Source organism: Bubalus kerabau, chromosome 5, assembly GCF_029407905.1.
Source record: "Bubalus kerabau isolate K-KA32 ecotype Philippines breed swamp buffalo chromosome 5, PCC_UOA_SB_1v2, whole genome shotgun sequence".
NCBI classification, from domain to species: Eukaryota; Metazoa; Chordata; class Mammalia; order Artiodactyla; family Bovidae; genus Bubalus; species Bubalus kerabau.
This window is the reverse complement of record NC_073628.1, coordinates 522,961-542,318: the sequence shown is the minus strand read 5'-3', so window position 1 is coordinate 542,318 and position 19,358 is coordinate 522,961. Positions and strand designations below refer to the sequence as shown.

The window sequence follows — 19,358 nt, the reverse complement described above, 5'->3', positions numbered from 1 at the left end:
TGGGGCCCCTCCCGTGGCTTGGGGCTCACCCTCCGAGTCTAGTTTCTAGTTTCGATCTTGACCCCGTGACTCATGCCCCCTCCCTGCTGGAGGTTTGACAGACCTGCTCCCACCCCTCCCATCCGGCCTTCCGGACCTCGGGGCTGGGAGAGCTGCGGCCCTGCAGTGGGCACACAGCCACAGCTCTCAGGAGTATCCTCTGGGCCCTCTCGCCCGGGTGTGGAGGGGTGAGCAGCCTCAAGGGAACGTCCCCAGCCCGGCCTGGCCACTGCCTGCCTCTGCCCAGCAATTCTTCCAAACGTGCAATCCCAGGGGGGCTCCAGAACCCACAGCGACCCCAGCGCACCTCCAAGACACAGACACGGGGCTGCTGGGAGACTGAAGTGGTTTAATGGTGTGGATCCCCGAGCCTTGGTCACCTCTCCTCCTTGGGGTGTGATCGCAGAGTCCAGGGCTCCGAGACTCACCTCCCACTGCACAGCAGGCCAGGCGGAGCAGGCCTAAGACCGGGTCAGAGGAAGCTCTGAGCGCCTGAGCTACGCGGAGGGCTGGGGACAGGTGTGGGGGGGAGGAGGGGGCCCGCTGGGGACAGGTGTGGGGCGTTGAGGGGTTCCCAGGGCCAGTCCTCTGGTGAAAGGGGTTCAGTCCGTCCTCAGTCCTCCAGGCGGTGAAGGAGTGCCCCAGGCACACCCCACTCCTGGGGGGAGCCCCCCAGGCCACCCCAGGAGACCAGAGGACTGGGTGAGTGCTGAGGCGGTCTAGGCCCTCAAGGGGCACCAGCCTGGCCAGCTCAGAGCCAAGGGCAGCGGGGTGGCTGAGGTCTGCTGCCCTCGGCCCGCAGCCGGCCTTTGGGGGGCGGGGAGGGGGTGCGGGGGCGAGGCCTGAGGAAAGGTCCCTGACGGCTCTGGGGATTCCTGCGGCCTCGGGAGCAGGGAGTACGGGCAGCGCTCCGGGGTCAGGGGGCAGGCGGAGGAGGGGCTGGCACCGCCTGGCGGCAAGTTTGGCTGCGGTGAGTGTGGGGGCGGCCCGGGGGGCGTGCGCGGGGGCAGCGCCGAGCCGAGGTCAGGCCCCAGGGGCCCCAGCCAGCGTGACTGTCCATCCGAGTCCTGGGTCCGAAACACGTCAGCGAACAAAAATAACACTCCAGCCGCGGGGCGCGTCCCCAGCCGCAGGCCTAACTGTCCTCCTCTGCGCGCCTCTGGGTCTTGGAATGGAACTTGCTCATGAGCTCCTCCAGCTCCGACCCACCCTGCTGCTTCTGGGGGAGAGGGGACGTCGGTCAGGGTCCCGCCAGCCGCCGTCCCGGCACCGCGGGGCGGACGGGCTCACCTCCAGGAAGGCCTTCTGCACGGTGAGCTGGCTGTACACGCGGGCGCCCTCCTCCCCGCACACCTTCCGCAGCTCGTCCTTGTTGAGAGAGAAGAGCTGCGGGCCGGTCAGGACGCCCAGGTGCTCCACGACCCTGCGGGGCGAGCGCCAGCGTGAGCGCGGCGAGGGCGCGGCCCCGACCCCGCGCGCCGAAGGCCTGGGCCTCCCTCCCGGCGCGGACCTCGCCCCACCGCTCACCCCACCCCCGCTCACCGCGCGCTGAAGGCCTTGGCCTCCAGCCAGGCGCGGACCTCGCGGGGCCCGGACGCGTGGGTGAGCGGCGGGGCCGCCGGCTGGCTGCGCTCCACCCGGAAGGGCCGCGCCGGCTGCGCGCGGATGTTGCTGATCTTCTTCACCAGCTCGTCGTTGACTTCATCCATGTGCTGCATCAGCTCTGCGGGTGTCAGGCGCTCAGACCCGCGCCACCTGACCGAGGGCTCCCCTCCCCCGCCGCCTCCCGACGGGGTGCGGGCCGCTGGGGTCCAGGGGCCCCATCCCTCACCGTCTTTGTTTCCGGCAAAGCTGGGGGGCAGCTTGTGGGTTGGGCTGGCAGGACCCCAGTATTTCACTCCCTGCAGGGGGAGGGGGGCAGAGCACGGGGTGGGGGCGCCGTTAGGTCAGCTCGGCATCCCTCCCCAGGCCTCTCTCCCCACTCCCCGTTCCTCCCCCCACCCCCAGGACCTGCTCGGAAGCCCCACCTTCCCACCCTGGGCCCAGACCCGGGAGCTTTCATCAGTCCCCGCAGGGAGGAGTCCGAGCTGGGTCTTTCGCGACCTCACCCCGCCCCTGCCGACCGTAGTGGGACAGGGCAGACCTCCCCTCACCTGCTCCTGGGGGGCGTCCTCCAGCCGGGTCTCTGCCAGGATGTTGCCGGGCACGTAGCCTGCCTGGCCGCTGCGATTCCGAAGCTCCCACCACTGGTGGCCGTCCTCCAGCACCTGCAGGCCCCGCATCCCGCCATCGCCCTGGTCCTCAGCCCCCGCCCCCGCCCAAGCAACGGGGACCAGTGTGGGCTTTGGGGACCACCAGGGGGAGCCCCTTTTACCAACGGGCCAGAGCGGGTTCTGCAGTGCCCCCGAGCCGGCCCATGCCCAGTCCCGTGATGATGACCACATCCTGGCCAGCACCCCTGGCCCCTGGCCTCCCACTCTGCTTCCAGTCCCCCTGGGGTGTCCTGAGCCTCTAGCCTGACTGTGGATATAGATCACTCCCCGCCCTGAGCCGCTCCACTTTTTAGTGGGTGGCCTGGATTCAGGACTGGCACGAAATACGGGAAGTGCCTTGAAGGGGCTCCCGGGTGGATGTGAATGACAAGGCTCTGCTGGGTTGGGGGGTTCCTCACCCAGCACAGGGAGAGTCCTCCTTTTTCCTGAGTCCTGCCCAGCTCAGGGGCCCTTAACACCCCTCTGAGATCCCCAAAGGGGATCAGCCAGGCTGTGCTGGGGGTGCCAGGCTGAGGACCCAGAGTGGAGCCCCGGGGCCAGGCAGACGCCTTTTCTGAGACACCCCCCCCGTAGCCCCCACTCACCTCCAGGACCTCGTCCCTGAGTACCGACAGTTCGTTGGCATTGCGGGCCGTGAAGTCATAGAGGACCTTGACGTACTTGGCCATGGCTGGCACAGACTCGTAGCCTCTGTGTGGGACAGGAGGGACTGAGGCCCTGCACTGGGCTGGGGTCTCTCCTCGGCCTGGGGCCGGGCCGGGCACAGCTTCCCAGGTGCGTGGCTGCCTCCCGTCTGCGGCGCAGAGGCTGCGGCTGTCAGCTGGGCTGGAAACTGTGACAGCCGCGTTGCGTCTGGGGCCCCCTGCGTGGGGGGGCAGCAGAGGCGGGTGGCACGCGGGGGCCTGTGGGCACAGCAAGGCCCGCCCCAGCCCAGGCCCCCTCAGGAGTCTCCAGGTCCAGCCCCCAGGGGACACAGCATCAGCTGACCATCCGGGGCCGGGCAGAAGCTTTCAGAGCCACAGCCCCTCTGGCGCTGCAGACAGCGCATGGACCCGCACCACACGGGGTGTCCCGGCCCCTGGAAGGAGCAGGCCTGTGCCTGTCACCCGTGCTGGGCCATCCCTCCTGGACAGCCTGCTGCTAGGGCACAAGGGCACCGCTCACACAGGTGTGGGCTCAGGACCCGGGCACGTGGGGGGTGGGGATGCGGTGGCTCCTGGGGCCCTGGCTGGGGGTGTGTCAGGATGGGCTCGGGTGGACCAGCCAGAGGCTGGAGATCAAAGGATGAAAATGTTTCTTAAAGGTGACCCTAGGCCAGGGACCAGGGGCATCAGGCGGCTGATGTGGGGCAGAAGGAGGGGCACACTTGTCTAAACATGGATTCCAGCTCCTCCCTTCCTGAGACTGAATCCTGGGGTCTGGGAGGTAAGGTGCTCCCCACACAAGTCTAGACCAGGACTGAGAACAGAAGAGGAGAGGAGGGGAGGAAGGACGGGGACTCCCCTAGGCCCTGGGGCTGGGAGATGTGGTCCATGGAAACGCGTATGGAGCGGGGAGGAAGGCTGTCCCCATGGGGACCCTAAGCCTTCTCCTCGGGCTCTGAGGCTGGGTCTAAATCAGCCCCGACTGGGTGGCTGGGATCGGTGAGACCACTTAAGTCCAGTGGTTTAGTACGTTTCTACAAGTTTCTAAAGCATAAACATGGAGACGGGAAAAGGTGACGTATCAGGTGGTGGATTTACACGTGCTTTCCACGTTTTCCCAACCGCACACAACAGAGCTGAAAGGAAACGCTGCTCCAGTGCGGAAAAGGCTGGTGGTCGGGACGCGCCTCTGGCCGCCATCTGGTGGCAGGAAGCCACCGCAGTCGTCCAGTCGCTGTGAACCGCGCACACCAGGCTTCCCTGCCCTTCACTCTTCCCCCAGTCTGCTCAGACTCCTGTCCACTGAGCCGGTGATGCCGCCCACAGCAGAGCCTCGGTGACTGGAGGGGTGAGCGGCGCCCCGCCTCACCCTGAGGGGAGCTTACCTGTGAGTGTGCTGGGAGCTGACCTGGGGGAGGACGTCTCCTGGGGGCGTGGGCTCCGGTACCAGGCCGTGCTTCGGGGAGTTTCTAAAGGACGGTCGGCTCACCGGAGCCGGCTGTGGGGAAGCAGGCGCCTAGGTTTGGTGTGCGGCAGGGGCTGAGCCAGGAGGGCGGGCAGTGAGCGGAGGGCAGAGGTGGGGTCGGAAGGGGCTGCAGGAGCTCTGACCTCGTCGCCAGGAGCTGCCAGCCCCTCCACCTCCCAGGGGGCGTCCTGCAGCACGTCCAGGGGTGGCTCCCAGCCACTGTGGAACCTGGGCACGTATGGGGGCGCCTGCGGCTCCCGTGGCCACTCAGAGCTGGGGCGGAAGGGCCTGGGGTGAGCTGCGCCCGCTGACCGAGCCAACCCCGCTCAGGACCCCATCCTGGTGTGCCCCGTGCAGCTGCCCTACCGGGGGCGTGTCCAGGTCTCCCCCAGGGATTCCCACAGTGCCATCTCCTTGGGGACCAGGTGGCCACGCAGGAAGCCCACAGCGTCGCGGGACAGCAGGGGCCTGGACACAGAGCGAGCGATGTTCGGGCCACCGCAAGTGCTGACGATCTGGGGGGCACAGCGGGGCTCAGAGGGGGCTGCTGGCCGATTCCCCCCTCCCCCAACCCCTCCCCCACTCCCCTCCCCTCATCTCCCAACCCCTCTATCCCCGGCAGCGCTACAGGCTGGCCCACTGTGTCCGCAGCTCTGAGCGTGGATGCCAGCCCCAGCCAACTGCCCAACGTGGGCACCTGCTTCTCCCAGTCACCGGCAAGCCCCCAGGTCCCCGCTTCCCCCAGCCCCAGGCACCAGGTCCAGAGGTCCGAAGAGGAAGTGCACCAGCTCAGCCGCGCTGGGATTCTCGATGTGCTTCTGCAGCTTGGCCTGGGGGAGGGGAGCGGGCACACGGGTGGGGGAGGGCAGCGGGCACACGGATGTGGGGGGAGGTGGCACCGCGGGCAAGCGGGACCCCATCCCCCACGTCAGCTCGGCGGGACGGGGCGCCCCTTGCCCTCACCAGCAGGTTGAAGGCCAGCTTAGTCTTCTGGAAACAGTCCACAAACTCAGCCTCCGAGGGGGGCCGCGCCCGTAGCGTGAGGACGCCCTCTGGACGGGGGCCGGAAGTTAGCCTGGCTGGCCCGCTGTCGCCGTGCCCGGCGGGTCTGGCCTCAGCCTGAGGCTGCCCACCAGCTCGGCCGCACCTTCCTCTGTCAGGGGTCACTTTGCCCCCCGCCCCGCCCCCGCGCCCGCCCCTGCCCCGCACCTGCCGGCCCCTTCTTCCCCTTCTTCTTTCCCTTCTTGCGCTGGTTCAGCTGCTTGAAGGCCTCCGCCGCCTTCTGCAGCCGCGCCACGAACCACTCAATGTCGTCCAGGGCGCAGTTGAGGATTTGCTGGGGTCAGATTAGGGCAGGGGTCAACCTCAGGCGGCCCGACCCGCCGCAGGGACACCCCCACCTGCTGCCTCTTGGCCCCCGGGCCGGGGGAGGGTGTGGTTGGGGGGCTGGTCGAGGGGCCCGGAGTGCCTGGGGCGCCCCGCGCGAGACCCACCGTCTCCTTCTCAATCCTCTGCGCCAGCGCGGCCCGCGGCTCCTCCTCCAGCGACTCGCGGCGGCGGAGGCCTGCAGGGGGCAGAGCTGCGGCTGACCGGCCCGCTGCCCCCCCTGCTGCCGCCCCCAGCCCCGCCCCGCGGGGCCCACCTAGCTCTCCCAGCGGTGTCAGCAGGCCCACTCGGTTCTTGGTGGAAGGGGAGTCCCCGCCGAAGCGCTGGAAGGGGATGGGGGCCGGGCCCGGGGCCGCGGGCAGGATCGACCGCCGCTGCCGGATCTTCTCCAGGTGGCCCCTGAGGCGGACGAGGGGCGGCTCAGCCCGGTGCAGCCCCCGCCCAGGCCCGCCGCCCCAGTCCCTCCGAGCCCCTACTTGAGGGTCTGCGGCCGCATCTTCTTCCCCAGGCGGCAGTCAGCCAGCGCGCTCTCGATGTCCTCCTGCACGAGCTCCGCCTGCGGGGTGGGGCGGGGGGGGGGGTCGTCAGGCCGGCTCTGAGGAGGGACGCGTGCCCCCGCCCCACCCCCGAGCCCACGGCCGCCCGCCTCACCTCCACCTCGTCGCAGTGGAAGAAGTGGACGTCGGGCTTGCTCTGGTCCGCGTCCTGGCACACGAGCAGCAGCACGGACGGGTAGCGCAGCTGGTTGAGCACCGTCTGGCTGTGCCGCACGCTGGGCAGAGGGAAGTTCTCCAGCTCCTCCTGGGGGACAGGAGGCTGGGACCGGCTCACGGGGGCGGGCTCAGGGAGGGGGCGCCACGGACACGGGCTGGCTGGCCTGGCCTGTAGCCTTCACGCCACAGACACGGCCCAGAAGGGACCGGCGCAAAGACGCGGCCGGCACCGGCGAGGTCCACACCACTCGCCCGCCTTGGTCCAGCCCTGGAGGGCTCTGGCGAGAGGGGCGTGGCCCTGTGGGCGGGGCTCCCCTGACTCCAGCCCGGCCTGGTCCACCTGGCCTCTGCTCTCCGCCTTCAGGTTCCACAGACAGGCTCAGCGCGCCTGGGTCGCTGCCGCCACCCGCCTGGCAGAACCAGCCCGCGCCCTCCTCCCGCCGAGGTACCTGCGACTCCATATCCAGCAGTCGCAGCGACTGGTCGTTGACCTGCAGCAGCATCTCCTGTGTCCAGATCTTCTCCTTGGAGCTCAGCTGCACCAGCTTCCGGATGGCGTCTTCCACAGACGTGATGGCCTCACTCTTGTCCATGATGAACGTAGCCAGGTGCTGGGTGGGTGGGCAGGGTGTCACCCTGGGTGCAGCCCTCCTGGTGTCAAGGGCCAAGGGGCTGTGCCTTGGGGTCTGAGGGGGCCACGCCAACCCTGGGGCTCTGAGGGGAACAGCCCTGACCTGGGGGTCTGAAGAGACAAAGCCCCACCTTGGGGCTGTCTGTGGAGGCCACAGACAGGCTCCGGTGAACCCCTTAGCAGCCCTGCACACATCCCCCGCAGCCTCGTCCGCCCGTGGCTCGGGGATGCAGGCCCCCTGGTCCCCTGCAGCCGGGCGGGGCCTCCACTCCTACTGTCTCTGCCCACCTGGCTGCTCCCAACTCACTCTTCCTTCCAGACGCTCCTGGGGCGCTTTCCTCCTTGACTGCCCAGCCACAGCCTCCCTGTCACCACCTCCCTGACCTGCCCTTTTGTTTATCGTCCTGATTTACGTGCGGTACCACGCGCTTCTCTGCCGCCTGCCCGCTGTCTCCCGTGACAGGGCCGGGCCCACGGCAGGCCCCCGGGGAACGTGTAGGGAGGAAGTGAGCAGCCCACAGGGGCCCCCGGGCGGCCAGCCCTGCCCACCCCCTCCTCTCTCTGGAAGCCTGGCTCAGGTGCCTTGTCCTCCCAGGAGCCCCCGAGTGTCTGTGCCAACCTTTGCTGAATTCAGGAAATGGTGCTGAGACAGCTGGGTGAACACTGACATAAACTCTTAAGCAGGCAAGGCTTAGCCACAGAACTGGATGCGTGAAGGGTGACTTCACATAACCTCAGACAGGCTTCTCCCCCAGGGGACTTTGCTAAGCCAGGAAGAAAACCCAGATACTCAGAAGATCAGGACTTCCCTGGGGGTCCTGTGGCTAAGGCTGTGCTGCCGCTGCAGGGGCCACAGGTTCGATCCCTGCTTGGGGAGCTAGGATTCCACGTGCCACACAGCATGGCCACAAGACAAAAAAAAAAGGAAATAAAAAGACAAAACCCATAAATTTGACCTAAAAAAACATTCTGCTTGTGAAAAAAATACCACATACAAAGTTCTAAAAAAGTGAGAAAACACAAAATAATAGCTATAATAGATTTGATGCAGACTAATTTTTTTTAAATAGAAAAAGATTGATCTGTATTACAATGATAGTTCTTACTTTGTTAAGAGCTCTGTTTTGTTTAATAATTAAGAACACCAACAGTAAATGAATAAATAATGAAAGCATACGTAAATAAGTATAAAAGATTAACGGCCCGATTGAAAAATTGACACAAGGCATGGACAGGGAGTCTACAGGGAAATAGACATGGAGGAACCCTTTGGTTAGAAAATTATATGCCGGGGACCCCCCTGGCAGGCCACTGGTTAGGACTCTGAGCTCTGACTGCCGAGGATCCAGTCCCTGGTCTGGGAACTTAGATCCCACAAGCTACATGGTGCAGCCAAAAAAAAAAGAAGAAAATTTTATGCAGACTCATTCAATACCAGAATTGCAGATTGAAGCCTCATGAGACTATTCCTTTAAGAATGAGTTTCCCCCATTCGGTTGCTCTTGTGGGCGACGCTGGCCGGTTAAGATGTGGAGAAAGGGGGCCTCGCCTGGCAGCTCCGGGAGGAGTTGGTGACACCGGGCCGGGCCAGGGGCTTCCCTCTCATGTCTCCACCCAGGCAGCCTGCACACGTGCAGCTGCAAGCCCGCTCCCCGCACAACCCAGAGGCCGGGCTACAGGGCCACGGGCAGCTTCGAGAGGGAGCAGAAGCATGCAGAGACTGTCAGGCAGCCAGTCTGTCTGCAAAGCATACCAAGCATACCGCCCGTGCGTTCCGATCCCCTGAAGACACAGCCTGTGTCCTCTGACACAGTAGGGTTAAATCAGCAATCAATATCAGACTCAACTGAGAAACCTGCTAACCAGAAATTGAGCAACATCTTTCTAATTACTCTGGGTCCACATCTGTGGAAACTGAACAACACACTTCCAGACAGCAAGTGAGTGAAAGGGAATCAATCACCAGGAAAATAAAATAGCCGGTGACCAAGAACAGACACGAAATGTACCCAAACTTATGGGATGTAGCAAAGGCAGCGCTAGAGGGAACTCACGCCCACAAATGTTTACATTGTTAAATGCTTAAAAAGAAGAAAAATCTAAACAACCCATGGGCCAAAGAAGTCACAAGGAAAAGTAGAAAATATTCCAAGTTGCATCAAGGTGGACAGGGTTAGAGATTATCACAGTCAGTGAAGTAAGTCAGACAGTTGTCTTATGATGTCACTCATATAGGACTTCCCTGTAGCTCAAGTGGTAAAGAACCTGCCTGCGAAGGAGACCAGGGTTCAGTCTCTGGGTCAGGAAGATCCTCTGGAGAAGGGAATGGCAACACACTCCAGTGTTCTTGCCTGGAGAATCCCATGGACTGAGGGACCTGGTGGGCTACAGTTCGTGGGGTCTCGAAGAGTCAGACACGACTGAGTGACTAACACACATCACTCATATGTGGAATCTAATTTTAAAATACGATACAAATGAACTTACTCACAAAACAGAAACAGACCCACAGATTTCAGAAACAAGCTATGGTTACCAAAGGCAATAGCAATGGTCTGAGCATTCTTTCTTCTTTCTTTCTTTATTTTATTTTTATTTTTTTTAGCATTCTTCTTAAGAAACTAGAAAATGACAACCAAATGAAACCCTGTGGGACTTCCCTGGTGGCCCAGTGGCTAAGACTCTGCAGGGGCGGGTGTTCAATCCCTGGTCAGGGAACCAGATTCAGTGAAGATGGAAGATCCCACGTGCTGTAGCTAAGGCCTCTCACAGCCGCGAAAATAAAAAAAGGAAACCAGAGCAAGTGGGAAAAAGGGAATCACAGCCGCAGAAATAAATGTTAAAAAAGGAGACCAGAGCAAGTGGGAAGAAGGAAATTAAGAGCAGAAATCAACAAACTAGTAAAACAAACAGAAAAATCAACAAAGCCCAAGGCTGGTTCTGAAAGGATTGATGAAATTGATAATCGCTTAGCAAGACTGATCAAGACAAAAATGGAGAAAACACAAATGATCAATAACCAGAAGGAAGGAGGGGACATAACTAGAGATCGTACAGGCATAAAAGTGAATTCATAATAAAAGAAACCTTGCCAGAAAGAAAACTGTATATTCAGGGCCTCACAGGTGAATCCTAACAAATACTTAAAGGAAAAAGTCACAACCTTCCATTAACTGTTTCTGAGGACGAGAGGAGCAGCAACATCGCTCCACTCATTTTATAAGGCCAACATAATTCTGATACCAAAACCTACCAAGGGCTTTGCAGGAAGAGAAAACTATAGACCAGTGTTCTAATAAATATTGGTGCAAAAAATCCTTAACAAAATATTAGCAAATTAGTCTTGCCAACACATAAAAAAGATAATAAACCATTAATAAATGAAATGTATCCTAGAAATGCAAGGCTGGTTCAACATTTTAAAAAAACAGAGTGATTCAGGACTTTCCTGGTGGTCCAGTAGTTAAGAACCTGCTTGCCAAAGCAGGGGACACAGGTTCCATCCCTGTTCCAGGAAGATCCCACACACCAAGGGGCAGCTAAGCCCATGTGCCCCCGCTACTGAACCCGAGTGCCTTAGCCCGCGCTCTGCAACCAGAGAAGGCATCAGAATGAGAGGAAGCCCATGTGCAGCACAGCAGACCCAACGCAGCCAAAACACCCAAAAACCCAGCACGATTCATACGTTAACAGGACGGCAAGGACATCTCAATTGAGGAAGCACTTGATAAAATTTGACAACTTTCGTGATAAAAACTCTCAGCAAACAAAAGAATGGAAAGGAACTCTCCCATTCTCGTAAAGGGTACCCACAGAAACAGGCAGCTTATAAACCAGGGAATTCGGAACACTTTCTCCTGGACTGGACACAGGCAAGGCTGCCACTACCATTATTCTGGAGCGCCATCCTGAGGGCTCTAGCAAGGGCAACAAAGTAAGAAAGATGGAGTGCTTAAAATTAAGAAATTAAGTACTGTATTTGCAGACAAAACGACTCATAAAAAATCCAATGAATCTACGAGCAGTTCCTGAAACAAATAGACGAATTCAGCGAAGTCTTAGGATACTCAATCACTTTACAAAATTCAGTTGTACAAAACAAATGCTACAAGACAACTGGAAAATTAAATTTAAAAAATGATATAATTTATAACAGTATATCAAAATCAAACACCTAAGGAATATTTTAACAAAGAGCTGTGAGACCTCTGCAGTAAAAATCACAAAAAAGGCCTGAGAGAAATTAGAGAAGACCTTTAAGTGAAGAGCCGCCATGTTTGTGGGTGGGAAAGACTCAATGTTAAGTCTCCCTAAACTGATCCTTGGACTTGACTCAGTGCAAATCAAAATTCTAGCAGGCTTCTGGGGGGAGGGGTGAAAATGGACAGTTTGATTCTAAAATGTAAATGCAAGCCCAAAGAACTTAGAATAGTCAAGAAAACCTTAAAGAAAAAGAACAAAATTGCCTGGTTTCAAGATGGTTAATAAGTAGGAAGAGGTAAAATTGTATGAAGCACAGAGAATCCAGGAACAGACCCATCCAGACCCAAATAGTCGATCTTTGACAAAGGCACCAAAGTGCTTATGAGGGAGAAAAAATAGCTTCCTTGGAACTGCACTTCCCTACAGCGAAGGTTAGCCTTGAGTCTCAAACCAAAAAATGAATTTAAAATGGGTTATAGCTCTAAAAGGTGGAAGTGGTGACAGAATCCCTCTTCGTGGGCTCTAAAACCACTGCAGATGGTGACTGCAGTCATGAAATTGGAAGATGATCACTCCTTGGCAAGAAAGCCATGACAAGCCTAGACAGTGTGTTAAAAGGCAAAGACATCACTTTGCCGAGGTCTGTATGGTCAAGGCTGTGGTCTTTCCAGTAGTCCTGTACAGATGTGAGACAGGACCATAAAGAAGGCTGAGCGCCTAAGAATTGATGCTTTCAAGCTGTGGTGTTGGAGAAGACGCTTGAGAGTCCCTTGGACAGCACGGAGATCAAACCAGTCAATCTTAAAGGAAATCAACCCTGAATACTCATTGGAAGGACTGACACTGAAGCTGAAGCTCCAATACTTTGGCCACCTGATGGGAAGAACTGACTCAATGGAAAAGACCCGGCTGCTGGGAAAGACTGTGGGCAGGAGGAGAAGTGGACAGCAGAGGATGAGATGGTTGGATGGCATCACCAATGCAATGGATATGAACTTGGGTAAACTCCGGGAGATGGAGAGGGACAGGGAAGCCTGGCGTGCTGCGGTCCCTGGGTTCTCGAAGAGTCAGACGGGACTTGGAGACTGAGCAACAGCAACACAGATCTAAATGTAACAGCCTCGACTACAAAGTGGGGCTTTCCTCGTGGAGCTAATGGTAGAGTCTGCCTGCCAATGCAGGAGACGCAAGAGGCCTGGGTTGGATCCCTGAATCGGGAAGATCTCAGCCCGTGGGGTCACAACGAGTTGGACATAACTGAAGCGACTTTAGCACACACACAAACTACAAAGTATCTATAAGAAAATGCAAGACGTTTTCAGAGCCTTGGGTCAAGCAATGACCGAAGCAGATAAGACTTCTCAAGCTCCCCAAAGCAACCTGACCATGAAAGAAAAAAATGGATGTGACTGGAAGTCATCAAAATTAAACATTTCTACCCGCTTCAACACAGTTAATGCATGTGCGTTGACAAGCCAGACTGGGAGGAGGTATTTCTTATCCATACACCTTTAGCTGAATGCGAAGGACCCCCCACTGTTCAACAAGGAGCCTATACATCTGACGTGGACACAGGCAGCACCCCACGAAGGTCCAGGGGCCAGGTGGGGCTTTGGACCTGGAGAACTCTTCCGTACACACAGCATCTTTGAAATAAGTTTACCAAGCAGAAGAGCAAAGATGCTTGTAAACGCTAACGAATTCAGTTTTAGAGGATTCTCAAAAACGCGGAACTGCAGGAATGGAGGGCGGAGCAATGCGGGGTGGGGGCGGGGGCAGCCACAAAGGACAGGGCCGTCCGGTGTCCTGGGCGCGCTGGTGCAGAACCTCACGCTCCAACCCCCGAGGCCAGCTTCACAGGCTGCTGCTGCTAAGTCGCTTCAGTCGTGTCCGACTCTACGCAGCCCAAGAGATGACAGCCCACCAGGCTCTCCCGTCCCTGGGATTCTCCAGGCAGGAACATTGGAGTGGTTGCCACTGCCTTCTCCACACGGTGTGTTAGTTTGGAATAAAGAAACAAATCCACAAGCCTTGGGCACCCCCTCCCATTGCCAGGGTCGGTCTGATCTTGTCGCCACCTCTCTCGGCTTCAGTTTCCTCATCTGGGTGGTGGTTTAGTCACTAAGTCGTGTCCGACTCTTTGCAACCCCATGGACTATAGCCCACTAGGCTCCTCTGTCCCTGGGATTTTCCAGGCAAGAATACTGGAGCAGGTTGACATTTCCTTCTCCAGGGGATCTTCCTGACCCAGGGATGGAACCCATAGACCCGCATCTCCTACAGGCAGATTCTTTCAGTTCTGAGCCACCAGGGAATGCAGGCGGGGCCACAAATCACCCACTTCCTCAGCCCTGCTGGCTGCTGAGTGGGCAGAAGAGGTGTCCTGAGCTGGGGTCCTTCAGAGGCTGCTGCTGCTAAGTCGCTTCAGTCGTGTCCGACTCTGCGCGACCCCATAGACAGCAGCCCACCAGGCTCCCCTGTCGCTGGGATTCTCCAGGCAAGAACACTGGAGTGGGTTGCCATTTCCTTCTCCAATGCATGAAAGTAAAAAGTGAAAGTGAAGTTGTTCAGTCGTGTCCGACCCACAGCAACCCCATGGACTGCAGCCTACCAGGCTCCTCCGTCCATGGGATTCTCCAAGCAAGAGTACTAGAGTAGGGTGCCATTGCCTTCTCCGCCTTCACAAGCTAGTTTGGACTAAAATCTAGGAGAAGGGCTGGGAGGCCCCAGTGACCAGGTGGCTCCTCACCAGGAGGGCAAAGTCCCTCTGCGGAGGGCTGCCCTGGGTGCTGAGCCAGCAGCAGGCACGAGCTGGCTGAACAGAGGCCTCCTGGGCAGGCTGGCACGAGGGGCTGATCACAGCACAGCCCCGGGCAAGAGCCCTAGGACCCCCTTGGCTCAGTGGACCCGCTCTCTAGACAAGAAGGCTGAGGCTCAGAAAGCAGTGACTCCCATGGCTTCTGGGGCATGGAGGGTTCTATGGGGAGGAAGGTATTTACCTTCCTGCTTCAGGGTCTCCCCCATCTTCTTGCTCCAGGACCCCCCTACCTTCCTGCTCCAGGGTCCCCCCACCTTCCTGCTCCGGGGTTCCCCAACCTTCCTGCTCCAGGATCCCCCACCTTCCTGCTCCAGGATCCCCCACCTTCCTGCTCCAGGACCCCACCCTCACCTTCCTGCTCCAGGATCCCCCACCTTCCTGCTCCAGGACCCCACCCTCACCTTCCTGCTCCAGGGTCCCCCCACCTTCCTGCTCCAGGACCCCCGCACCTTCCTGCTCCAGGACTCCCCCACCTTCCTGCTCCAGGGTCCCCCCACATTCCTGCTCTGGGTCCCCCCACCTTCCTGCTATGGGGTCCCCCACCTTCCTGCTCCAGGACCCCATTCTCACCTTCCTGCTCCAGGACCCCCCCCACCTTCCTGCTATGGGGTCCCCCACCTTCCTGCTCCAGGGTCCCCCACCTTCCTGCTATGGGGTCCCCCACCTTCCTGCTCCAGGACCCCACTCTCACCTTCCTGCTCCAGGTATCCCCCACTTTCCTGCTCCAGGGTCCCCCCACCTTCCTGCTCAGGGTCCCCCCCACCTTCCTGCTATGGGGTCCCCCACCTTCCTGCTCCAGGACCCCACTCTCACCTTCCTGCTCCAGGTACCCCCCACTTTCCTGCTCCAGGGTCCCCCCACCTTCCTGCTCCGGGTACCCCCCACCTTCCTGCTCAAGGTCCCCCCCACCTTCCTGCTATGGGGTCCCCCACCTTCCTGCTCCAGGACCCCACTCTCACCTTCCTGCTCCAGGTACCCCCCCCCTTCCTCCCTCCTCATCCTTTCCCAGCCCTCTTGTCCTACAGGTTTGGACAGTGACCAGGAACCAGGAACTTGCCAGCTGCCAGGAACAGGAAGGTCATTTAAAAAACATGTTTCCTGGGTTCTAAATGTGAACTAAAACTGACCCGGGAGCAAAGGCCTCCTGAGCTGTCAGCTGGTCTAGAGCTCTCAGATGGTGCGGTCGCCCATCCTTCCCAGCTCCATGGGAGTGGCTGTCAAGGCCCCCAGGAGGAGCTGAGAAGCGAGTCTGATGGCTCCACCCTCCCGCTCCAGCCTCCGCTGTGGGGCCAGGAGGACAGTTTTCTCCCGACCTGGCCCTCCGTCTGAGGGCTGCAGGGGCACCCAGAGCCCATCCTCTCCCTGACGCAGCCCCAGGGCTCCTGCGGCTCTCACACTGGGAGCTCCCAGGACGGGAGGGGGGCCCCCCACTTGCTGGGAGCTCAGAATGTGGCCTGCTGCCGGACCATGCCTCCCGGGGCTTCCGTTTCCCTACTGGCCTGGGGACTTGGGAGTACAGAGCAGAGGAGCGCCCTGCGGGGTGGGGGGCTCACCTGGACGTGGTACTGGGAGGTCTCGTGCATGATTACGTTGGAGTTGGAGTACTTCTTTCTCTGCTCTGAACAGGAGACGCTGTCATTCGGCCCAACAGGCAGGACCCGGGCAGGGCCAAGGGGAGGCCAGAGCGCAGGCTGCCTGTGGGCCCCTCATGACCGCCAGGACGGACGCGGGCACGCAGAATAGGGGGCGGCCTCTCCTGGCAGAACCTGGGGTTCCCTCTGTCCACAGGAGGGATCCCCAGCTCCGCGAGGTGAAGGCACGGCTGTGCCCAGGTCTGCCCTGGAGCGGGTGTAGGAGGCTCAGCCTCTCCCCGCGGAGGCCACGGGCCCACCTGCCTGGGGAGGGGTCTCGTCCAGGCCTTGCCCCGATTCTAAGAGCTGCCAGAGACCATCTCCCTGCCCCTCCCGGGGCTCCTTGCTTTCCAGGGCCTGCATGACTGGGGGAAGGTCAGAGCTGGGGAGGGGGCTGGCCAGGCCCCGCCCTCCAGGAGCAGACACCTGGCACTCAGCCCAGCAGGAGCCCCGGCACCCTCCCCCCCGGAGGATCGGGTGGCAGAGAGGAGCGCAGAGAATCAATATTGATGCTCCCTGAATTATTCCTAAGGCCTCTCCCCTTACCGGCCCACTGGGGGAGGGCTGTTCTGTGGCCAGAGTTTGGAGGCGGGGCCTGAGCACCTGTTGGTTGGTTTGGGCCCAGGAGCCTCCTCTGGGGGCCCAGGCTGATCTGTCTTCCCCGGTGGGGGCCTGGCACAGCCCTGGGGAGGGCCGTAGGGGAGACCCTCCCCGCTGAGCTGTCCCCAGCCTCCTGTTCTTACACCTCACTCACCAAACAGGTCCTTGGCACTCATCTTGGGCACACCGTCAGACCGGCCCAGGCTGCCACTGCAGAGGAGGGGCTGGTGAGGGTGGGGCCATGCCACACCCCTCCCTTGGGACGGCGGGGCGGGTGGGGGTGTTGGGGGGGGCGGGTGGGGCGGGGGCTCACTTGGCGGCACCCGGGCAACAGCTCACGGACCCTGCTTGGCTCATGGTGTCCTCGCCGGTGGCTGGCGGGAAGAGGGCAGACCTCAGTGTGGCCGGAGTCCAGGGCTTGGTGCCCGGCCCACACCTGAGGGGACAGGGGAATCAAGCGACCCCTCGGCCGGACCCGGCCGGGGCCCTGCCGCTCCCATACGGGGCCTGGGTCTCCTCCTCCCCACCCCCCAGGCCAGGGCCTGGCCAGATTCCGCAGGGTGCCTGGGCAGGTGGTCCTCAGGGAGCAGAGCCCAGCCTTCTGGACACAGCAGGCCCAGTCCTGCTCCACGTCCCGGCTGGTGCTCAGGGGCCCCCAGGGTGTGCCAGCAGGGGGGCCCCAGCCCCAGAGGCTGTCTGGGGTAGAGTTTTGAGGAAGATGTCCCGGGGCTCTGCAAGGGCCTCAGGGGAAGCAGGCACCTTCCAAGCAGAGGGAATAGCAAGTTTAAAGGCCCTGAGGCAGGTCAGAGCCAGACAAGGCAGCAGAGACTGAGGCGATAGCCTGGCGAGGGAGGCAGGGGCCTAGGGACACAGAGCCACCCCCTGGGTGCCAAGCACAGCCTGGCATCCCTGGGCCAGGATGACGTGCCCTGTGGGATTCTGTGCTCCGTGGGGACACCGGGGCCCACACTTGCACCCAGCAGATGTCACCGGTGACACCATCCATCTGTGGCTTTAGTGTTAGGGGCCTGCAGGGTCGGGTCACAAGCCAGGGGTGCTGGCATCCAGGGCAGGGACTGCCTAAGACTTTCTGGCTTGACCAGGTTCTACCTACAGAGAAGCTCCCAAGAGGGTTGAGGGACTGGGGGCTTCAGGTCACCCCCCCACATCCCCAGGGTCTGGACTTGGCAAGATTCCTCTGCCCATCTGTCTGTGGAGAATGTCCGGAATGCTTCTGACCTCAGTAGGTGAACCGGAGTGTTTGCTTAGTGGGATTCCTGGCGGGCTGAGCTGAGGGTGCTGGGCACGTGTGTCCAATACACACACACACACACACACACCGCTGGGTGAAACCCAGGCCTGTGGGCGGACACCTGGGTTGTTCTCTGACTCCCTGGGGTGGGGTGGGGGGCTCAGGGCTGGCCAGGAAGGTGATTCTAGGCGCTGGCATCTGGGCTGGGGAGCAGCTGGGGGAGGGGCTGCCTACAGGGCGGGAGTGGGGAGCACGGGCTTCGGCCGGCTGGGGTGGGGCCGGCACTGGCCCTGAGGGCCACGGGCTGCACTTCGGTTGCACTGTGGCCATTTTCCGGGTGCACAGGGATGACCGCATATTGTGCCGGTCAGGCCTGGAGGGGAGGAGGCCCCAGCAGGGCAGGGAGGGCGGAGGGACCAGCTCCAAGTTCAAATTCCAGCTCCCAGAAGAGTGACCTTGGGGAGGAGTCAGCTTGAGGCCAGGGAGCCAGGTGGGGCCCTGGGACGGGGGAGCCCCTCCGGCTGGGCTGTGCCCAGGTCTGGACGCTGCGGGCACTGCTGGGTGGGGCAGGAGTCACTGCTGCCATGGGCAAGGCTGGAGCGGAGTAGGGGGTCCCAGGGTCAGCTGCCCTAGCGGAGGCCGGGGCAGAGGAGTTGCCCGCCAGGCCCTGCCTCCCAGCAGAGCTGGGGCTGACTATCTGGGGGCAGGGACACAGGTGGTCAGTGGGCACTTCAGAAGCCCGGGAGCCCTGCCCACCGACCTCCCCTGCCATGGCAGACACCTGAGACACAGGGGCTGCCCAGGCCAGGCCAGCACAACCCAGACTGGAGGCACATGGGCCGCACCACGGGGCCCCCAGCTCCCCCTGCCCTCCACCTCCCACACCCTAGACTTGACCGAGTGCCTGACCCTGGACTGGGGCTCACTCCCCGGCTCCCACACCCAGGAAGCCGGCCCCAAAGGAGCCCCCAGCCTGCCTGGCATCGGGGTCGGGGGGCGGGGTCCAAGGCCTTTGAGGGGCAGGAGAACCCCCTCAACACCTTCTTCACTGGAGGAGGGGCTTCCTCCTACTGAGCCCAAGGTTGGGAGGGGCTGTCTGACTCAGAAGCCACTGGCGTACAAACATCCCCAGCTCACGGCGCCGCCCCAGGACCAGACGGGGCAGGCCAGGCCGCAGGCCCCGCTCCTGGCCGCCAGCCCAGGGAAAACCCCGCGGACCCGGCGCGGCCCCTCTCGCCTATGCCCCGCGCGGCCCAGCCCGGCCTGTAGACCCAGGCGGAGCCCCGCGTCGTGCCGCCACCTGGGGAAACCGAGGCCCGGGGACCCGCCGTCCGTCGCTCCAGCGCCGAGCCGGTGCGGGCTCCGAGCGGGGTCGGGGCGCTCACCTGCTTTTCTCGCAGCCCCGCTCCTGGCCGTCCGTCCGCTGGTCCCTTCGTCCGCGCGTCCGCCCGCCCGTCTGTCGGTGCCTGGCTCGGAAGGAGGGAGGGGCGCGCGGAGGGGCCGGGGCGGGGCGCGGGGAGGAACCTGAGCGGCAGGTTAGTCACCTCGCGCGGGCTGGCCCTGGGCAGGGGCGGGGGCACGCGAATGCCCCGCCCCCGAGGCTCCCGGGACAGTGCCCCCACCACACACGCCTTCTACCTGCGCAAACCCCACCCGGAGAGCGGGGCTGCCGGTGGGCGCGCGGGCGGGGCCGCGAGCCCGTC

The 19,358-nt window shown here is 61.2% G+C and overlaps 1 protein-coding gene across 1 annotated transcript; it reads right to left on the bottom strand.

The window, feature by feature from the left end:
• Positions 1-368: 368 nt before the first annotated feature.
• EPS8L2 (EPS8 signaling adaptor L2) lies at positions 369-19,092 on the bottom strand. The gene is made up of 21 exons (XM_055583265.1): positions 19,041-19,092; positions 16,717-16,777; positions 16,558-16,613; positions 15,726-15,790; positions 6,970-7,131; positions 6,459-6,608; positions 6,284-6,363; positions 6,064-6,206; positions 5,915-5,985; positions 5,631-5,757; positions 5,385-5,473; positions 5,177-5,251; positions 4,788-4,936; positions 4,565-4,694; positions 4,342-4,454; positions 2,897-3,002; positions 2,163-2,306; positions 1,871-1,940; positions 1,582-1,762; positions 1,330-1,462; positions 369-1,258 (listed from the first exon to the last, which is right to left on the bottom strand). The coding sequence occupies exons 2-21, from the start codon at positions 16,758-16,760 to the stop codon at positions 1,175-1,177; spliced, it is 2,172 nt and encodes a 723-aa protein (XP_055439240.1). The 5' UTR covers positions 16,761-16,777; positions 19,041-19,092; the 3' UTR covers positions 369-1,174.
• Positions 19,093-19,358: the final 266 nt, after the last annotated feature.